The sequence below is a fragment of the Chiloscyllium plagiosum genome, chromosome 4 (assembly GCF_004010195.1).
Source record: "Chiloscyllium plagiosum isolate BGI_BamShark_2017 chromosome 4, ASM401019v2, whole genome shotgun sequence".
Lineage (NCBI taxonomy): Eukaryota > Metazoa > Chordata > Chondrichthyes > Orectolobiformes > Hemiscylliidae > Chiloscyllium > Chiloscyllium plagiosum.
The window spans coordinates 137,449,514-137,467,014 of record NC_057713.1 but is presented as its reverse complement, the minus strand read 5'-3'; the positions used below and the strand labels follow the sequence as shown (position 1 = coordinate 137,467,014).

At 41.1% G+C, this 17,501-nt stretch overlaps 1 protein-coding gene across 1 annotated transcript in view; it reads left to right on the top strand.

Annotated features, from left to right (window-relative positions):
• LOC122549464 (cytochrome P450 7A1-like) overlaps nucleotides 1-17,295 on the top strand; it is a 59,098-nt gene extending 41,803 nt beyond the window's left edge. Inside the window, exons 4-6 of the mRNA XM_043689324.1 lie at nucleotides 6,977-7,107; nucleotides 11,547-11,725; nucleotides 15,566-17,295. Of these exons, the coding sequence (XP_043545259.1) occupies nucleotides 6,977-7,107; nucleotides 11,547-11,725; nucleotides 15,566-15,859 (604 nt within the window). The 3' untranslated portion in view covers nucleotides 15,860-17,295. The remainder of the gene's footprint in view (nucleotides 1-6,976; nucleotides 7,108-11,546; nucleotides 11,726-15,565) is intronic.
• The last annotated feature ends 206 nt before the right edge of the window (nucleotides 17,296-17,501 follow it).

Sequence of the window (17,501 nt, the reverse complement as noted above, 5' to 3'; positions counted from 1 at the left end):
CCAAGGCCATGGTCTATCCATTAACCAATTCTTAATACATATTAATATATATACTGTAATTCCCTGAGTAATCTTTTGTATTTATCCTTATCAATGTTTTCTGATTTTCTAAATGCTACATTACTAAGTTCTTCACAACAGATTTTATAATTTTGTCTAGTACTGATGTTAGGCAAACTGGCCTGAAGTCTCCTGTATCCTGCCTTGCTCCTTTCTGAAATAGAGAGGTAGCATTTGTTACCTTTCAGTCTTTGGGAGCTGTTCTAATGTCTATAGAATTCTGAAATCTTACAACTTACTCTTTTAAATCCAGCATACGCCAGCAGCCTGGCACACACACACATGTAAATCAATCAAATGGCCATGTCTCCAAGTGAAAGGAAGTCAACTCAAGAAGGACTGCTGCCAGTCAGGAACCCTGATCAGCCAGTCAAAGACAGTCCCTGATCAGTCCAAAGGTTTGGATACAGTTAGCCATCCACTTGGGCCGAGTGGGTCAGGGTGGCTATCTTACTCCAGCCCGGGGTGGGCCACAGTCAGTCCTGCAGGCCCAATGCAACCAAACAGGGGATTAGTGTATTGTTAGTCAGGGAAAGGCACCAAAATCAGTCAGGGGTCTGGTCTGTCATTATTCGGGGCTGTCCTTCCAAGTCAATCGGGAGGTTGAGTATAGTCAGTCCTAGAGGTCAACACAGTGAAAGTCAAGAATGGGTAACTGGGAACACTGTTGCAGTAGGGATGTGGGAGGGGTCAAACCTGGGGATTGGACCAGCAGCCTGGGATGTTAGGGGACAAGGGCGGTGGGGGTGTGAAATATTCAATATGTAATGGGGAGCTAATGGTGCAAGGGAGGATGCAGGACACTGTGAGAAGGCTGTGTAATCGGCAGTAACCACGATGGTGTGCTTGACCAGGAAAGTGTGCAGCACAATGGTAGACATCACCAAACTGTAGTGACAGGGCTGATAGAGTTGGAGTCATGGTTCAAGGTGATGGCTGACAATGTGAGGTATCAGTAGAGATGGGCTGTCAATGGAGCACGAGATAGAAAGGGGTTTGTTGGGGATGTGCAGACCTGACAAGATGGTATTCTCAGTGTCAAATGCAATCTGCTTTGCCTTTCATGACCTGTCAGTGATAAATGTGACCTACGACTGAAGGATAACTGCAATCACATTCAGTGTGAGGGGCTCAGTTTTTTTTATCCGATGATGCAAATCATGAGCTCCACTTCCGAGGTGATAGGAAGTCCTTCAAGGGGCAGTTGCACCAATCATTAACTTGCAGAGTGTGGGTAGAAATCATTTGCAGTCATATATGAAATATGAATTGCATGCCTTGTACAACTGTATGGTTTCAAATCCTGGTTACAAGCAATGATGACCATATCATTGATCCTTGCAAACTGAAAACAGATTTTTCTGTGAAGCAGAAGTAATCACAAGTGATATTAAAAGATGTACCTGTAGACACAATGCCCCCAGCTAATGCATGATCTCCTGGAGAATACAGAACTGATTCCTTCTGCTCCTGAACTCAAAGCTTAATGTCAGACTCTCTTTCCTGCAGCGATTCCTTCCATGAGGCGATGTGACATTGAGAGATTTCTTTGTCACATGACTTCTGGGGCCTTGTTGGAATAATGTCAAAAATTAAAGTGCCAAGACGAATCAGCCCATGTCCAAGTGGTCTATGTCCCAGTCTATGTAAAATGTAATTTATACATGATGCAAATGTTGATTGCTTCTGTTGACAAGGACCAGTCTGCTCCTCATACAGTTCACCTCAAATGTGACTGAAGGATCCAGCCACAGTAAGTGTTATCATTGCCGTTGCTACGATCCAAAGGCACAAAGAAGTGGGAGAGGAAGAGATGCAAGTCCAAAAGCAACTTCCAACAGAATCTGAACAACCTCCACATGAAGAGGATGAAGCTGAACCACCCCTCAGGATGGTGCAGGACAAACAAGGATCCTTTGTCCTCAACACCATTTTTTTGGATGATAAAGGTGCGGTATTGTTGCAGGGTGAGGGTGTCCCAGGACACTGTCACAGAACTATGCCAATTGCTAGACTACTGCCTATGTCCATGAGGGTGACAATTGCATTGACCCGTTAAGTGACTGACACCTTCCAAGGAGCCACTGGGGACCCATGTGGGATCTCTCAATCATCAATTCACAAATGCATCGAGATGGTGACCAATGCAATTTGTGCCAGATCACACTGCTTCTTCTCATTTCCCTGTGACAAAGTCAGTGCTGCAGCCTGAACAGCTGGATTCAGCAATGGAGCTCATATCCCTCAGGTGCAGGGTGTGATGTCGCAATGAGAGTTCAACCTTTTCTCCATAATGCAGCTGAGTTCATCAATAGAAAAGGGTTCCATTCTATCAATGTGCAAATGATCAGTGATCATGTGTTCCACCTCTTAGGGATCTGCACCAACCAGATCTGGGAGCTGTCATGATGCCTACATTCTTGAGAACACCAATGATCCTGTTGCTTGTAGGGTCCAGCTGCTTTATAAGGATGATCACTGGGAGACAGAGACTGCCACTGCCAACATGGCTGATGACTTTGCCATTTAAGCTCCTGACTGAAGTGGACCATAGATACAATGCAGCCTATTCATGATTAGGGCCATGTTGGAGCAGATGATATGCCTCCTGAAGGAGAGGTTCCACTGCTCAGATTGGTCTGAGTTAGCCTTTTTTACACACAATATAGAATGTGCTGCTTAATCCTAGCACGCTTTGCTCTGAGCAGGCAAACAGGAAACCTGAGGGATGCTGATGAACTAGGATACTGGGAACAATTTACTGAAGCAAATGAGGACATCAACAGGATGAACATCACCTTCAACATGACAGAACACAGCAGTGTAAAATGCTATGAGCCAGGCAGGATTAATTAATACCCACTTCCAGTAGATGAGAGCTGGGTACAGTGATAATTGATTGAGTAAATTTGCTGGTGCTCAACTTGCAAACAGTTGTTTCTGTTCAGATTGTTTGATTTCTATTTGCTTTTGTTGTTTGAACTTAAAAGTGAATTTATTGAGGCAACTGAAGACTTCCCTGTGTGAGGTGGGCCCACATTGAACAATGGTAAGATGCTGGGCTAGAGTGGGCAGTGGGGGAAAAAGTAGCAGTGACCTAAAAAGGTGTATAAGGTAAGGACAGGTATATAAACATGATAGGTGAAGGAATGTGCAAGGAAGCATCAGCTATGCCAACTGTGTCTTGAGATGTATTGGTTTGAGGTTGCTGTGCCACTAGGTTAATAGTGAAGGGATTCTGGATTAGAGTGGTGCTGGAAAAGCACAGCAGTTCAGGCAGCATCCAAGGAGCAGGAAAGTCAACGTTTCAGGCAAAAGCCCTTCATCAGGAATAGAGGCAGAGTGCCTGCAAGGTGAAGAGATAAATGAGAGGAGGGTGGGGGTGGGGAGAAAGTAACATAAAGTACAATAGGTGAATGGGGGTGGGATGAAGGTAATAGGTCAGGGAGGAGGGTGGGGCAAGGTAGCAAAGAGTACAATGGGGAATGGCGGTGGGGATGAAGGTGATAGGTCAGAGAGGAGGGTGGAGTGGATAAGTGGAAAGGAAGATAGGCAGGTAGGACAAGTCATGGGGACAGTGCTGAGCTGGAGGTTTGGAACTGGGGTGAGGTGGGGGAAGGGGAAATGAGGAAACTGATGAAGTCCACATTGATGCCCTGGGGTTGAAGTGTTCCGATGCAGAAGATGAGCCGTTCTTCCTCCAGGCGTCGGGTGGTGAGGGAGCAGCGGTTACCTAATACCTAGTTAATAGTGAAGGGCAAATCTAGACTGCCAATCCTTGATGGGTACACAATGGGGTTCCAAGATGGTGTCCACACTAGGGATCCTAGAATCCCAGCAGTAGTAAGTACTTCAATCTACAGTGAGTGAGAAAATTGGCCTGACAGCAGGTGAGAGGGGTGCCATGGGTCATGGGAGGTATTTAATAAGGTGAGTTTGGGACCAGAGCATATTGCTATGAATTTAAAAGTGTGTACTACATCTTTAAGAGAGATTGAATGCTGTTCTGCACTGACAGCTTACAAAAGCAGTCTCAGAGTATGCTGGAAAATTGAAAATATGTAACATTTGACTGTGAAATAGATACCTAAGTTGGTTATTGTTTTGACGATTTGAATTTAACCAATTAGTTTAAATTATGTCCCAGGATACTAAAACCCAATCAAGTTTGAATTTATTGTTTTGTAAACATCAAACCAATGAGACAATCGATGTTGGGGATATAAAAAAGGCAGGCATTTTGAAAATTAGATGGAGTAACTGAAAGAGAACACTCTCTATCAAAGGTACTTTCTCATATGAAACATCTTCACAGTAAAAAGAAAGAACACTACCCAGGGAGACCTTCAGCCAGAAAAAGAAAGATACCAAAGATGACAGTCGCTGTATGGTTTTGAAATTAAGTTGATGTAATTTTAATAAATGTTGTATTGGAACAGTATATTGTTGGAGAGTTGGAGGCAGGTAATAAGCAGTTAATAGAAAGGGAGGTGAATTTTGAGAAGATTTGTAACTCAGGTTGAGGTTCTGGATGTAGGTTTGCTCACTGAGTTGGATGTTTAGTCACCCTACTAAGTAACATCTTCAGTGGGCCTCGGGATGAAACACTATACATGATTCCTGCTTTCTATTTATATGTTTGGGTTTCTTTGGGTTGGTGATGTCATTTCCTGTGGTGATGTCATTTCCTGTTCTTTTCCTGAGGGGAGTGGTAGATGGGGTCTAACTCGATGTGTTTGTTGATAAAGTTTTGGTTGGGATGTCATGCTTCTAGGAATTCTCATGTGTGTCTCTGTTTGGATTGTCCTAGGATGGATGTGTTGTCCCAGTAGAAGTGGTGTCTTCTTTATCTGTATGTGAGGATACTAGTGAGAGATGGTCTTGTCGTTTTGTGGCTAGTTGATGTTCATGTATCCTGGTGGCTAGTTTTCTGCCTGTTTGTCCAATGTTGTGTTTGTTACAGTTCTTGCACAGTATTTTGTAAATGACATTAGTTTTGCTTCTTGTCAGTATAGGGTCCTTCAAGTTAATTAGCTGCTATTTTAGTGTGTTGGTGGTTTTGTGGGCTACCATGATGCCAAGGGGTCTGAGTAGTCTGGCAGTCATCTCACTAGTATCCTTACATACAGATAAGGAAGACACCACTTGCTCAGAGTTGTAAATAGTTGTTCTTTAATGTTCACTTTTAGAGTTAAAGAATAAATTGATGTTATTTTCTTTAAATAGTGGAATTTGGGAGTTCTCTGTCACTCATATTTTAAAAGATTATGAGGCGAGATGACATTTTCTGGGTGATTAGTTTAATTAACAGAGGGGTTCACTGCTGTGCTGTAACAATATAAAAACTAATTAGTCCTTACAGAGAGAAACCCTCCATGAAACTCAGCAAAAATGACACTTTTCCAAACTATGGTAAGATTCAAGTAGAGAGTCCGAGCGGGGTCAGTCGGTTCCGTAGACAGGATTCCTGAAGAAGGGCTTATGCCTGAAACGTCAATTCTCCTTCTCCTTTGATGCTGCCTGACCTGCGCTTTTCCAGCAACACATTTTTAAGTTATGGTAAGATTCAGCCCTCTGTATTTTCAGAACCTATATGTGACTTCTACCATTAAGGCAGACAGAAAAGGTAAAACTTTCCCAGTCTGATAAAGGTAAATTCCAGTATCTTCCAGGTGGAAAAGTTCAAAAAATGGCATTTGGTCAGGATCCTGATGTTGATTTGCCCAATTCTGGCTCTTCTCAGGGCAGATTTGATGGCTAGCAGGATCTTCCCTTGGATCTGTTGGGTAAGACATTTTGGAAGTGGCTCAGGAAATTAAAAAAGGAAGTGAAGACCTGCTTTTATCCTGAATTCCAGTTTTCCCAAATAGAGAAACTGTTTCCTCATGGTCAGCAAAGTGAGTACACAGTGAGTACACACTTTCAGTGAAAGTGACAAGCTGGAAAGCCTTTGATCAGTTACATTGAGGAGTTACAGTTATGGCTATTGAGAGACTGTAGTTTAAAGCACTTCTCTCAGGAAGTGTATATCCTTGATTAAGAACTGAGAAATAAACAAACAAGAGACTAAGAAGTATTATGAATTAGAGTAGATGATTTTGGTGTCAAAATCAGGTATTTAAAAAGAAATAAAGAGAGGAAATTAATGATTATGTTGAGACCTAAAAAGAAGTAGAAAGGAAAACTAAGATAACTAGTTTCAATTATTTTAACTCTCCAAAGAAAAGCCACAATCATTACATGAGAAATGAGAATCTGCACTGTCAATTGCTAAGCTAAGGAGATCTACTGGCAGTTATTAATTATTATCTTAAACATAAACAGAAATTGTTGAAGAAACACAGCAGGTCTGGCAGAATCTGATTGTAGAAAGATCTCTGGACCCAAAATATTAACTTTGCTTTCTCTCCACAAATGTCGACAGATCTGCTGAGTTTCTCCAGCCATTTCTGTTTTTGTTTCTGATTTCCAGCATCCACAGTTCTTAGGGTTTTTTAAAAAATTATTATTATACTGTTAAAGAGGGATGATATTTATGTTGTAAATTTCTAAAATTACTTCTTGTGTTGTGATTAATTGTCAATTAATGCACAGATGCAGCACCATAATAAAAATAACAGCGTGATGCCATTTTTGCCAAGCTAATAATAGAGCAGTGCGAATCATCCAACAATTTGTAGACATTTGCAATTCAGTGGGTATCTCTTCTTTTACCGTAAATCGCTGGTCAATTTGCACATTAATAATAGTTATTTATTATTCATTATTTTATCAGTAAATTCTAGGCCACTAAGTTTTGGGAACAAGAAATCCATATAGAGCTATGATTTTCCATATCTAGATGGAAAGCTGTCATATTTGCTGTCTGTGACCTTCAGTTCACAACATCTATTATTTGGTTTTACATAATCTACAGGTCTCAAGAAGCACTGAAAGCAGTGAAAAATGAAATTGAAAACTTGCTCTGTGTGACAAATCAGAAGCCTGGTGACATTAATAATCCGATTATCTTCACAAGGGAACAATTAGACAGCATGACAGCTATGGGTAAGAACATGATAATGTTTATCATTTGGATCATATATATCTTTCTAATACTGATTAACATGACTGAATACTAATTCACAACTAGTGGTCAACACTGACAATTGTGCAAGCAGCCTGGCATGGACAGTGGATTTCATTTATTTCTCTTTCATAAAACAGTCAAAAAATAGTTTTAACACACTTTTCAGAAAATAGGAACAAAAGTAAGTCATTCAGCACCATTCACCTGATCATGGCTGATGGATTCCGTAACTCCATCCACCTGCCAGAGTTCCATAAAGCAGGACTGAAACTTTCAGTCAAGATTAGATTACCTACAGTGTGGAAACAGGCCCTTCGGCCCAACAAGTCCACACCGACCCTCCGAAGAGAAACCCACCCCCTATATTTACCCCTGACTAATCCACCTAACACCACGGGCAATTTATCATGTCCAATTCACCTGACCTGCACATCTTTGGACTGTGGGAGGAAACCGGAGCACCCGGATGAAACCCGCACAGACACGGGGAGAATGTGCAAACTCCACACAGACAGTTGCCCAAGGCAGGTATTGAACCTGGGTCCCTGGTGCTGTGAGGCCGCAGTGCTAACCACTGAGCCACCATGCCACCCATATAGTATGGTGCTGGAAAAGCACAGCAGGTCGGGCAGCATCCAAGGAGCCGGAAAATCGATGTTTCGGGCAAAAGCCCTTCTCATCAGGAATGAAACTTTCAGTTGACCGAGAAAGTTCCGGATTTCTGTGTGAGGAAGTGCTTTATTACATCACCTCGGAATGCCTGGTGTTAATTTTAAGAACATACTCCTCTTGTTCTGGAATTTCCTCATGGGAAAACTTTTTCTTCAGATGTACCCTTCAATCATCTTAAACACCTCATTTAGATTACTCCTTAATCTTTAATATTCAATACCTAACTGATGTAACACATCCTCAAAAGTTAATCCTTTTAATACTGACAATAATCTAGTAAACCTGCACTGTATCTGCTTCATAGTTACCAAACAGTGCAGTGCCCAGAGTGAACACTGTACTTTAAATATGGTATAACCAGAACTCTGTACAGCTCTAACATTGTACTCCAATCCTCTTGAGATAGAGGACAAAATTGCATTAATATCTTTAGTTATATTTAGAATCTAACGATTAAGTGGTAATGATTTTGCAATCTGAGCTTCAAATCTTTTTAATCTATCTTTCTTAAGACTGAAATGAATGGCCTCACACTTTCCCATATTGAACCCTATCTGCTACAGTTGGGTTAAGTCCACTTACTTCATCTATCAAAATGCTTATGCAACTCTCTACACCTGTGCTATTACTGAGCACCTAAGTTAATGTCATCAGTAAACAAGTCACTTAACAGAGCAAATCAAACTTGTGCTTCTATAACATTGATAATACACCTTGATTTTGTTATAGTTCACAATGCTATTAGAACAACTGGATGGTAGTTTCTTGCAGTGAATTTTCTGATGGTGGGATTGAACACTGGAAAGTGAATTGATATTCCACTCGGTGATGGGACAGCTAGCCACATGCAATCACATAGTGACCAGCCAATTAACTTGGCGTAGCTGAGGACCCACAACTGTGTGCACGGGCAAGCAGGGAGTTGCAGATCTGGCTGTTACCACATGGATTTCTATGCCAGGGTACCATATTAAAATGACATTCACTGTCTGAAAGCCAGCAACATCATTCTGCCGGTCTGAGAGAACATAGAACATAGAACATTACAGCGCAGTACAGACCCTTCGGCCCTCAATGTTGCACCACCCTGAGGAACCAATCTGAAGCCTATCTATCCGACACTATTCCATTTTCATCCATATGCCTATCAATGACGTGTTAAATGCCCTTAAAGTTAGCGCGTCTACTACTGTTGCAGGCAGTACGTTCCACGCCCCTGTTACTCTCTAAGTAAAGAAACTACCTCTGACATCTGTCCTATATCTATCACCCCTCAATTTAAAGCTATGCCCCCTCATTCTAGCCATTACCATCTGTCCACCCTATTTAACCCTCTAATTATCTCATATGTCTCAATTAAGTCACCTCTCAATCTACTTCTCTCCAATGAAAGCAACCTCAAGTCCCTCAGCCATTCCTCAAAAAACATTCCCTCCATTCCAGGCAACATCCCAGCAAATCTCCTCTCCACCCTTCCAGAGCTTCCACATCCTTCCTATAATGGGGTGACCAGAACTGTATGCAATACTCAAGTGCGGCCCCACCAGAGTTTTGTACAGCTGCAGTATGACCTTATGGCTCTGAAACTCAATCCCTCTACCAATAAAAGTTAACACACCATATTACTTCTTAACAACCCGAACAACCTGGGTGGCAACTTTCAGGTATCTGTGTACATGGACACCAAAATCTCTCTACTCATCTGCATTACCAAGAGTTTTACCATTTGCCTCCTCTCAGCCCAGCTCTGCAGCTTAGGTATGTCCCTCTGGAATCTGCAACATCCTTTAGCACTATCCACAACTCCACCAACTTTAGTGTCATCCACAAATTTACTAACATATCCTTCTACGCCCTCATCTAGGTCACTTATAAAAATAACAAACAGCAGTGGTCCCACCCAAAACAGATCCTTGTGGTACACCATTAGTAACTGAACTCCAGGATGAACATTTCCCATCAATCACCACTCTCTGTCTTCTTTCAGCTAGCCAACTTCTGATCCAAACCGCTAATTTACCTTCAATCCCATGCCTCTGTATTTTGTGCAATAGCCAACTGTGGGGAACCTTACCAAACGCCTTATTGAAATCCATATACACCACATCAACTGCTTTACCCTCATCCACCTGTTTGGCCACCTTCTCAAAGAACTCAATAAGGTTTGTGTGGCACAACATACCCTTCACAAAACCATGTTGACTATTCCTAATCAACTTATTCCCCTCTAGATGATTATAAATTCTATTTCTTATAACCTTTTTCAACACTTTACCCCCAACCAAAGTAAAGCTCACTAGTCTCTAATTACCAGGATTGTCTCTACTCCCCTTCTTGAACAAGGGGACAATATCTGCTATCTTCCAGTCTTCTGGCACTATTCCTGTAGACAATGACGACATGAAAATCAAAGCCAAAGGGTCTGCAATCTCCTCTCTGGCTTCCCAGAGAATCCGAGGATAAATCCCATCCGACCCCGGGAACTTGTCTATTTTCACACTTGCCAGAATTGCTAACACCCCCTCCTTGTGAACCTCAATCCCGTCTAATCTAATACTGTTAACTGGAACAACCGTCACTCCATCCTCACCTGTCACATGTGGATCTTCAGAGCAACTGCCAATCTCCCTCAGATGTCCATTCACTGATCTCCCTGGACAACCACCATCATTGTAACAGTTCAGATCTCTCTTCCCAGTCAAATAACGTTTACCACACAAGAAAAGCGGCTTCAACTCACACTAAATCTGCCAAGACAAATACCTCACCTGCTACACACCACCTTTAAACAATCATCTATCAGAAGGCGTTTATTTCTCATTTGCTGTTGACTTAAATGGCAAATGCTCTTTAATGAACATCCAGAACATGCCAATATATTGAAAACTTGCGTTTGAAAACACAACCCATCTTCAATCCCGCACCAAGTTACTTTAAAACATTAATTCCATAATCAGGAAGCTGACATTTCACCTTGCAAACATTGAGGAGTTCCCACCCACCTTGTCTCCCGGATTCTGCCATTAAGTTTAGATTAGATTACAGTGTGGAAACAGGCCCTTCGGCCCAACAAGTCCACACCGACCCGCCGAAGCGTAACCCACCCATACCCCTACATTTACCCGTTTACCTAACACTACGGGCAATTTAGCATGGCCAATTCACCTGACTTGCACATCTTTTGGAGTGTGGGAGGAAACCGGAGCACCCGGAGGAAACCCACGCTGACACGGGGAGAATGTGCAAACTCCACACAGTCAGTCGCCTGAGGCGGCAATTGAACCCGGGTCTCTGGCGCTGTGAGGCAGCAGTGCTAACCACTGTACCACCGTGCCACCCACAAATTGAATTATTCATTTATACCTTATGGTCCAATATCTACCATTCTTTATCATTGTGGTTAATTTCAGAAATAAATTTGTACATTTGTTTTACTATGTATTAAAGGGTGTGGGCATTACTAGGTGGGCAAGAGTCTATTGCCCTAGAAAATATGGTGGTAAGTTGTGTTCCTTGAACTGCAGTAATCCATTTGCTGTAGGTTCACTCCCAATTCTGTAAGGGAGGGAGTTCTAGGACTCTGGCCATTTCCAAGTCAGAATATTGGGTGGCTTGGATGTGTACTAGCATTCATGTTTTAAAGTTTCTTGATAATAGTCCTTTAAATAAACAATTTTTGGCATTGTATGTATTATGCATTTTTTGTGAATGTCTACTAAATGATCTTCCAAAATAAACTGAACAGGTAGTCTAATAAATGAAAGTCTACGCTTATCAAGTGCATCAATAATGCTGCGTGTTGCTACTGAGGACTTTGTCCTAACTCTGGATGGTGGTGCAAAGCTGGCTATTCGAAAAGGAGACCAAATTGGTTTATATCCTCAACAACTGCATTTTGATCCAGACATTTATGAGGATCCCTTGGTAGGTAAAATATTAGCATTGCACACATTAAATTCTAAAGTGAATAATTTAAAGATTCCTGTGTATTATATTTCCAAAATGTACACCAGTGAAATATTATAATGAATCTTTATTTCAACTTTGAAAGGTGGACAAGAGACTGTGTAAAAGCCTCTCTCCATCTTGTGGTTCCACATTGGGATTTGTAGAGCCCAGCTGCTGATAGTTGGATAGGAAGTGAAAGCTTCTTCTCCACATGTGGTGGGAGCCACAGTGCATGGAAACACAATGCAGGTTTAAAGTGCATGCACTGGACATATGTCCCACATGCAAACACAACAAGGCATATTTTTCAGCAAATTACCTCCTCACCAGCTGCTGATGTCAGTGCTCAAGAAGAAAATTAAGATGTATTAAAGACACAATGATGGCATGGTTGCTGACACATGATTGTATGTAAATCTCAAAAAACATGGCAAGTCAAGCAGCATCCGAGGAGCAGGAGAATCAACGTTTCGGGCATAAGCCCTTTAGCCTGATGAAGGGCTTGTGCCAGAAACGTCAATTCTCCTGCTGTTCAGATGCTGCCTGACCTGCTGTGCTTTACCAGCACCACACTCTCAACTCTGACCTCCAGCATCTGCTATCCTCACTTTCTCCTTTTATGTAAATCTACATAGTGTTGTGATCCCTGTTGATGCTATTATTGGACAAGTCAGACCTCAGTTTTAAACCTGGTTTGTTAGATTGTAGTTCTTTTGATTTTAACAAAGTGATATTTCACTGAAACACAAACATGTAATCCTGAAAATGCAGTTTTAACAATAAAACAGAGGTTTATTGCACAAAAGACTTGAAGAAAAAGTAGAATGAACTAAACTATTTGCTTATAATATGAATTTAAAGATTTTGAAACACATGGTAAAATCCAATCCCATTAATCCCAGCATTCCTTTACCATCCTCACACCAGGGAGAATTTCCTACTGTATCTGTGGCTTCAATTCCCTGTCTTGAGAATCTGATAGCCTCTTCGTTGAATCTTTATACAATTGAGGCAGCATCAAATAATACATTCAGAGTTTTAACCAAACACTTCTGATGTGGATCTTTATTTTTAAACTCCTTGCACTGTGGTAATGTATTTCTTAATAGTTCTAAACTATCTCAATTCTTTAATGTAGGAACAACTACTTTTCACATCCAGTTTCATAGAACATAGAACATAGAAGAATACAGCGCAGTACAGGCCCTTCGGCCCTCGATGTTGCGCCGATCCAAGCCCACCTAACCTACACTAGCCCACTATCCTCCATATGCCTATCCAATGCCCGTTTAAATGCCCATAATGAGGCAGAGTCCACCACTGCTACTGGCAGGGCATTCCATGACCTCACGACTCGCTGAGTAAAGTACCTACCCCTAACATCTGTCCTATACTACCCCCCCCCTTAATTTAAAGCTGTGCCCCCTTGTAATAGCTGACTCCATACGTGGAAAAAGATTCTCACTGTCGACCCTATCTAAACCCCTAATCATTTCAGTCAACACTTCTGCAGATCTGCTCAAACCATGGGTTTTTTTAAGCTATGGGTATTTCCTTTCAGCCATATACAATTTTTGGACCTGCTAAATGCACAAGTTTAATGCATAACTTTTGCTTTGTTCTCCCAGACCCATTCAATAAAAACAAAAGTCCATTTCTCTCCAGGAAGTCTTTCTTTTATATTGTGTTTTAAAAGAAATTACCATGACTACAGAAATATTTCCAACCTTATCATTATTCCTCTTCACACACAGACAACCCACATGCCACTGGTTCAAAATCCAAAACAGACACTATTAAAATTGATAGAAATCATACACATTATAGTAGAAATATACTAGAATATATTTTGTTCACATGAGTAATGTAGTCATTTTGTGTATCTATTGCTTCCTTGAGAGGAGTCATTTCAATTAGTTTTTCTTCTCCCCTTTGCAATGACAAATGATGCAATATGATGTGCACAGTCATGCTTCATGTTTGGCAGTTGTTGCTGAATGAAAGGCAGAGAGGGGCATCTCACCTGTGTAGGCAACAATGTGGTGATGTGTTAGAGCTCAGTCTTTATTGAATGGTAATGTGTGGAGTGGTTTGTATTCCCAAGGCAATGTGATGTGGCTGCACATGTAGCATCTGTTAGTCCATCACAAATAACTCATCAAGTGGCCAAGATCACAGAAACGTGCATACTGTTTGTGCAAGATGGGTTTTACAATGTCAGGGAGATGGCTCATGATATTAAAGTCAGTGTAAACTCTATACCTTTGGGGTGCAATCATCTCTATTCATTATCCAATGTGAGATTGTTCCATTTTCTTGGTGAGTAGGGGAGAGGACATCTGTAGTGAGATCATCCTTAATTGAGGCTGACAGACATTAACAGTAGGGCAAACAAAGGGAATGACTGTTAGACATGACTCTCAATATTCATGGTCAAGATTGTCTCTGAGAGGCCAGGCAGGCATGATGTCAGCAATTGGGAGAGCTGTCATGAGATTTTTCTTCTTCTCCTCATACTCCTCTCCATCATCCCCAGCTGTGAATATTAGCAGCTCCTTAGTGTACTCAATTTGCATTTCTTTTTGCAATGCCACATCATGCATGGCACAATAGATAATAATAATTCTGGACACCATCTGTGATGCATATTGTAAAACTCTGCTGGATTGTTGAAGGCAGCAGGAACGGTATTTGAGTAATCCAATTATTTGCTCTATGATTGCTGTTGTTGACAAGCGTTTACTATTCCCCCATGGAGCTTTGGGTATAATGTGCTGGTTCAATCAGCCACATTTTGATGGGATAACCCTTGTCATCCAGGATCCAATGATACACACGATCAAGGGCCTCAAATAACTGCTGCAGCTGGGAGCTCCTTAAGGTGCAGTTATCATGAGAACTGCCTAGAAAACTAGCACATTCCTGAATAGCTCTTTTCTGTTGCTCACAGACATTTTGAATATTAAGGGAGTGAACCTCTTTCTCATTTTTAAACACAGTTGGCTGCTTCCAGGAAGCCCTAATGGCCAGGCGTATGCATTGAACTGTACTCATAGTTGTGGGAACAATCCCGGAAATCATCTGCTGAGAAGATGCTGATGTATTTGTTGCCCTTTCTCAACAGGGTACTTATCATTTTCAGTGTGCACCTCTGCCAAAAGCCCTTGGCATTCTTCCTGCACTGCTGGATATTCCTCCATACCATGGAGACTGCACTGACCCAAGTCTCAAACTTGGACCAGGCTGGCAGGATCTGGTGATGTGACCTCCTCTGCTGGTCCTTGGGGAAGAGGATGTCCCTCCTCTGCACCCCCCAATCCATCGTGACACTGTGGTCCCTGCCCACAAAACAGGAAGCCAGTGCACCCTTCTCAGCTATGCCGAGGTGAATGTCTGCAAACATGTGGGACAGACTAACAGTGCTTGCCTGGGTGCACAATGACCTTGTAAATATGGCACCGACACTGGGGATACTGATATATCTCAGGATATCCTGACAGTGGGGAGTACTTCTGTTATGGCAAATGGAAGAATCAGCTAATATCAGACGAAAGGAACGCCATAGAGATGTGGTAGGTAGTAATAGAGATGGTTTGGGATGAGAGCATAAGAAAACTGACTAGACCTTGCAAAATGAAATCATCCATGAAACTCAATAAAACTGACACTTACCAAAATATGCCAAAGTTCAGTAGACAGTCTTATCCAACAGAAAAGATTTACCTAAAAGTGATTTTAAACTATTCCAAAAAACTTATTTTTCATTTGATAGTTTAATCAATGCACTAAAACAAAGCATCATTCTTTACCATGCAGGTATTTAAATATGACAGATTTATGGATGAAAATGGAAGAGAGAAGACCACATTCTACAAAAATGGTAGAAAGCTGAAATACTACCTCATGCCTTTTGGTTCTGGAACCAGTATGTGTCCTGGTCGCTATTTTGCAATCAATGAGATCAAACAGTTTCTGGCTTTGTTGCTGTGTTATTATGACATGGAGCTGCTTGATGCCTCAGCACCTATTCCATTACTTGACAACTCAAGGGTTGGATTTGGAATTCTGCAACCTTCACATGATATTCAGTTTTGTTATCGTATGAAATAATAATGGTATAGTGACTCCACAGAAGGCTGAAATTTAAAATGTCTCCTTATGGAAACACAGCTTTTCCCTATTAATACCTAAATTAATAACAACTCAAAATAAAAAAAAAATTAAGGCACAAAGGAGACTAAAAAATAATAATCTCACCTAATCTCAATTTTTAACTCTTGGTTTGCAGGTCTGTCAAGTACGGCACATTGTAGCCAGATATCTTTTCAACACAATGTGAGTTTCTGCCTTTAGCACACTTTCAGGCAATGACTTCCAAGCTCCCACCATCCTCTGGATGAAAGTATTTTTCCTCAGCGCCCTGTGAATCCTACCTCCAATGACCTTAAAGCTGGTTATTGATCTCTCTGCTAAGAGATGTAAATTATTCAGATCCATTCTGGCTGGGAACCTTGATAATTTCATACATCTGAATGTCATCTTCCCTCACCTTCTTTTCCTCCAAAGAACATGACTCCAGCCTATCCAATGTTTCCTATTAGTTAAAAATCACCATTCCTAGCAAACATTATTGTGAATGCCCTGTGTATCCTCTCTGGCGATAATAGCTGTGTGCAGTATTCTAACTGTGGCTCAACTACAACTTTATACTGTTCGAGCATAACCTCTTTGCTTTTATGCTTTATGTATTAGTTAATAAAGGGAGGTCTTCCATGTACAAACATACAAATCATACAACACCAGGTTAAAGTCCAACAGGTTTATTTGGAAGTACAAGCTTTCAGAGCGTCGCTCCTTTGTCAGGTAACTAGTACTTCCAGATATACCTGTTGGACTATAATCTGGTGTTGTGTGATTTGTAACTTTGTCCACCCCAGTCCAACACCGGGACCTCAATATCATGTACAAACATATACAATCTATGTTTTCATAACCAGCTTATCTACTTATTCAATTCTCTTTAAGAATCTATGGACATACACTCCAAGATCCATTTGTTTTGCTAATTTTTCAGTACCATGTTGTAGTACCCTGTCTTCGCTCAGTAATTATTTTCCTTATTTCCTCTCCCCACAATTACAATGCCATACATTTCTCCAGATTAATTTCCATTTGCTAATTTTCTGTCCTACTTAACAGTCCATTGATATCTTCCTGCAGATATTTTTCTTCCCCACTATGAGTATGTAATCAAATTTTATATTACCTCAAACTTCTTCATCATTCCCTTAAGTTTAAGTCTAAACTGCCAATATATACCATGAAGTACAGGGGACCAGGTACTGAGCCCTATGAACCCTGCTGGTAACAGCCTTTCAGTCATAAATACCCATTGACCATTATCCCATTCTTCTTGCCTCTGAGCCAGTTTTGGATCCAATTTGCCTTGAATCCAATGGTCATCCACTGTTCTGATCACATGCAACCTTATCAAAGTTAAAAATCACACAACACCAGGTTATAGTCCAACAGATTTAATTGGAAGTACACTAGCTTTCGGAGCGACGTTCCTCATCAGGTGATTGTGGAGGACACAATCCTAAGGTACAGAATTTATAGCAAAAATTTACAGTGTGATGTAACTGGAATTATAGATTGAAAAATACCTTGATTGTCTATTGAGTCTTTCATCTGTTCGAATACCATGATAGTTTCACTTCTTTCATGTGTAAATCACAAAACCTTTTTTTAA